The sequence below is a fragment of the Nyctereutes procyonoides genome, unplaced genomic scaffold (genome assembly GCF_905146905.1).
Source record: "Nyctereutes procyonoides isolate TBG_1078 unplaced genomic scaffold, NYPRO_anot_genome, whole genome shotgun sequence".
Lineage (NCBI taxonomy): Eukaryota > Metazoa > Chordata > Mammalia > Carnivora > Canidae > Nyctereutes > Nyctereutes procyonoides.
The window spans coordinates 7,805-11,601 of record NW_026574879.1 but is presented as its reverse complement, the minus strand read 5'-3'; the positions used below and the strand labels follow the sequence as shown (position 1 = coordinate 11,601).

The following is a 3,797-nucleotide window of genomic DNA, read 5'->3' as shown; positions in this document are numbered from 1 at the left end:
GGGTTAGACTTGAGGTGATTTAGAGGCCGGGCCAGGAGTTGGAGAATGTATCCATCTCCTCATACAGCTGTCAGGATACTCAGAGAGGAACTTTGGGATGGAGGTCACCAGGGTCATAGGTCGATGATTTAGAGAAAGATGTCTTCCTGGCAGTCTGTGTCCCAGGTCACCCTGCAGACATTTGTGTGTGTGAGGTCCCAGCATCTGTCCCTTTCAAGATCTCCCAGGTGACTTGCGGGTGACCCTGGGGAAGGGAGAGAGAAGAAGCTGATTTTCATAAAGCACTTGCTTATTCTCATAGGCGTGGAGTCATGAAAAGGTCCAGGGACACCCTTCTCCAGCTGAAGAGCCCATGGAACCCGACTCCAGTGAGGGTCCCCAACATGGCCTGGATGGTGCTTCTTCTCGAGCTCCTTGCTTATGGCTCAGGTCAGGGAAATGGACTCTGCATCTGTTGGGGGCACAGAGAAGCAGGGATTCATGTGACCCTTGTCTCCCATAACAACACCTTTCTCTCTTTTTGGTTTTAGGAGTTTATTCTCAGATTGTGGTGACCCAGGAGCCATCCCTGTCAGTGTCTACGGGAGGGACAGTCACACTCACTTGTGGCCTCAGCTCTGGGTCAGTCACTACAAGTAATTACCCCAGCTGGTCTCAGCAGACTCCAGGGCGGGCTCCTTGCACGATTATCTATGACACAAACAGCCGCCCCTCTGTGGTCCTTGATCGCTTCTCTGGATCCATCTCTGGGAACAAAGCCGCCCTCACCATCACAGGAGCCCAGCCTGAGGACGAGGCTGACTAATACTGTGGTATACAACATGGCAGTGGGAGCAGCCTCACTTGCCCACAGCATCTCAGATAAGGAGGAAGTGACACAAAAACCCCTGGGCCCTTGTCTCTGGTCCTCATCATTGAGAGGCTTCTGTGGAGCTTACAATCAGGTGTATGACACTGATGCTAAGCCCAGTGACAGAGACAGATGAGGTGGTGGGCCACAGTCCTGGGGCCATAGCTCCCAAGCAGGGATACAGGCACTAAGGTAGTTAATCCCTACTGGTGACAGCAGTAGAGCATATTCCCCAGGGATGCTGGCACAAAATGGTGCCTCCCTGTAAAGCTTTCCTTTCTTTTTTTAAGTTATATTTTATTGGAGTTGAAATTGCCAACATATACCGTACTACCTGGTGCTCATCATGTCAAGTGACCCCCTCAGTGCCCATCACCCAGTCTTCACCCCAACCTCCCCCACCTCCCTTCCAGTACCCATTGTTCGATTCCCAGTTAGGTGTCTCTCATGTTCCGTCACCCTCACTGATATTTCCCACTCATTTTCTCTCCTTTCCCCTTTATTCCTTTCACAATTTTTTATATTCCCCAAATGAATGAGACCATGTTTGTTCTTCTCGGATTGACTTATTTCACTCAGCATAATACCCTCCAGTTCCAACCATATCGAAGCAAATCGTGGGTATTTGTCGTTTCTAATGGCTGAGGAATATTCCATTGTATACATAAACCACATCTTCTTTATACATTCATCTTTCGATGGGCACCGAGGCTCCTTCCACAGTTTGGCTATTGTGGACATTGCTGCTAGAAACATCGGGGTGCAGATGTCCCGGCGTTTCATTGCATCTGAATCTTTGGGGTAAATCCCCAACAGTGCAATTGCTGGGTCGTAGGGCAGGTCTATTTTTAACTCTTTGAGGAACCTCCACACAGTTTTCCAGAGTGGCTGCACCAGTTCACATTCCCACCGACAGTGCAAGAGGGTTCCCCTTTCTCCACATCCTCTCCACATTTGTTGTTTCCTCTCTTGTTAATTTTCACTATTGTCACTGGTGTGAGACGATATCTCATTGTGGTTTTGGTTTGTATTTCCCTGATGGTCAGGGATGTGGAGCATTTTCTCATGTGCATGTTGGCCATGTCTATGTCTTCCTCTGTGAGATTTCTGTTCATGTCTTTTCCCAGTTCATGATTGGATTGTTTGTTTCTTTGGTGTTGAGTTTAAGAAGTTCTTTATAGATCTTGGATACTAGCCCCTTATCTGATACGTCATTGCAAGTATCTTCGCCCATTCTGTAGGTTGTCTTTGAGTTTTGTTGATGGTGTCTTTTGCTGTGCAAAAGCTTCTTAACTTGATGAATTCCCAATAGTTCATTTTTGCTTTTGTGTCTCTTGCCTTGATGGATGAATCTTGCAAGGAGTTACTGTGGCCAAATTCAAAAAGGGTGTTTCCTGTGCTCTCTTCTAGGATTTAGATGGATTCTTGTCTCACATTTAGATCTTTCATCCATTTTGAGTTTATCTTTGTGTGTGATGTAAGAGAATGGTCCAGTTTCATTCTTCTGCATGTGGATGCCCAATTTTCTGAGCACAATTTATTAAAGAGACTACCTTTTTTCCAGTGGATAGTCTTTCCTGCTTTATCAAATATTAGTCGACCATAGAGTTGAGGAGCCAAATCTGAGTTCTGTATTTCTTCCATTGATCTATGTGTCTGTTTTTGTGCCAATACCACACTGTCTTGATGACCACAGTTTGATAAATTTATTTTTTATTGTTGTTCAATTTGCCAACATACAGAATAACACCCAGTGCTCATCCCGTCAGGTGCCCCCCTCAGTGCCCATCACCCATTCACCCCCACCCCCCGCCCTCCTCCCCTTCCACCACCCCTAGTTCATTTCCCAGAGTTAGGAGTCTTTATGTTCTGTCTCCCTTTCTGATATTTCCCACACATTTCTTCTCCCTTCCCTTCTATTCCCTTTCACTTTTATTTATATTCCCCAAATAAATGAGAACATATAATGTTTGTCTTTCTCTGATTGACTTACTTCACTCAGCATAATACCCTCCAGTTCCATCCACGTTGAAGCAAATGGTGGGTATTTGTCATTTCTAATGGCTGAGTAATATTCCATTGTATACATAAACCACATCTTCTTTATCCATTCATCTTTCGATGGACACCGAGGCTCCTTCCACAGTTTGGCTATTGATGACCACACTTTGTAGTACAACCTGAAATCTGGCATTGTGATGCCCTCAGGTATGGTTTTCTTTTTTAATATTCCCCTGGCTATTCGGGGTCTTTTCTGACTCCATACAAATCTTAAGATGATTTTTTCCAAGTCTCTGAAGAGAGTGAGTCCTTAATTTCTTTTTCTTCAGTCTCATTGTTAGTGTATCGAAATGCCACTGATTTCTGGGCATTGATTTTGTATCCTGCCACACTGCCAAATTGCTGTATGAGTTTAGCAATCTTTGGGTGGAGTCATTTGTGTTTTCTATGCACAGTATTATGTCATCTGCAAAAAGGGAGTTTTTTACATACTCTGCCAATTTGAGTGCCTTGTATTTCGTTTTGTTGCCTGATTGCTGAATCTAGGACTTCTAGTACTATCTTGAATAGCAGTGGTGAGTGTGGACATTCCTGTTGTGTTCCTGATCTTAGGGGAAGGTGCTCAGTGTTTCCCCTTTGAGAATGATATTGGCTGTGGGCTTTTCATAAATGGCTTTTAAGATGCTGAGGCATGTTCCCTCTATCCCTACACTCTGAAGTGTTTGGATCAGGAATGGATGCTGTATTTTGTCAAATGCTCTCTCTATATCTATTGAGAGGATCCTATGAAGCTTGTTTTTTTCTCTTGTTGATGTGATGTATCATGTTTATTGTTTTATGAGTGTTGAACCAACCTTGAATTCCCCAGTTAAATCCCACTTGGTCATGGTGAATAATCTTCTTAATGTATTGTTGGATCCTATTGGCTAGTATCTTGTTGAGAATT

At 44.3% G+C, this 3,797-nt stretch overlaps 1 gene segment (V, D, J or C); it reads left to right on the top strand.

The window, feature by feature from the left end:
* Positions 1 to 383: 383 nt before the first annotated feature.
* Positions 384 to 805, top strand: LOC129517434 (immunoglobulin lambda variable 8-61-like). The segment is given in 2 exon segments: positions 384 to 429; positions 531 to 805. Coding segments are annotated over 2 exon segments (321 nt in total).
* Positions 806 to 3,797: the final 2,992 nt, after the last annotated feature.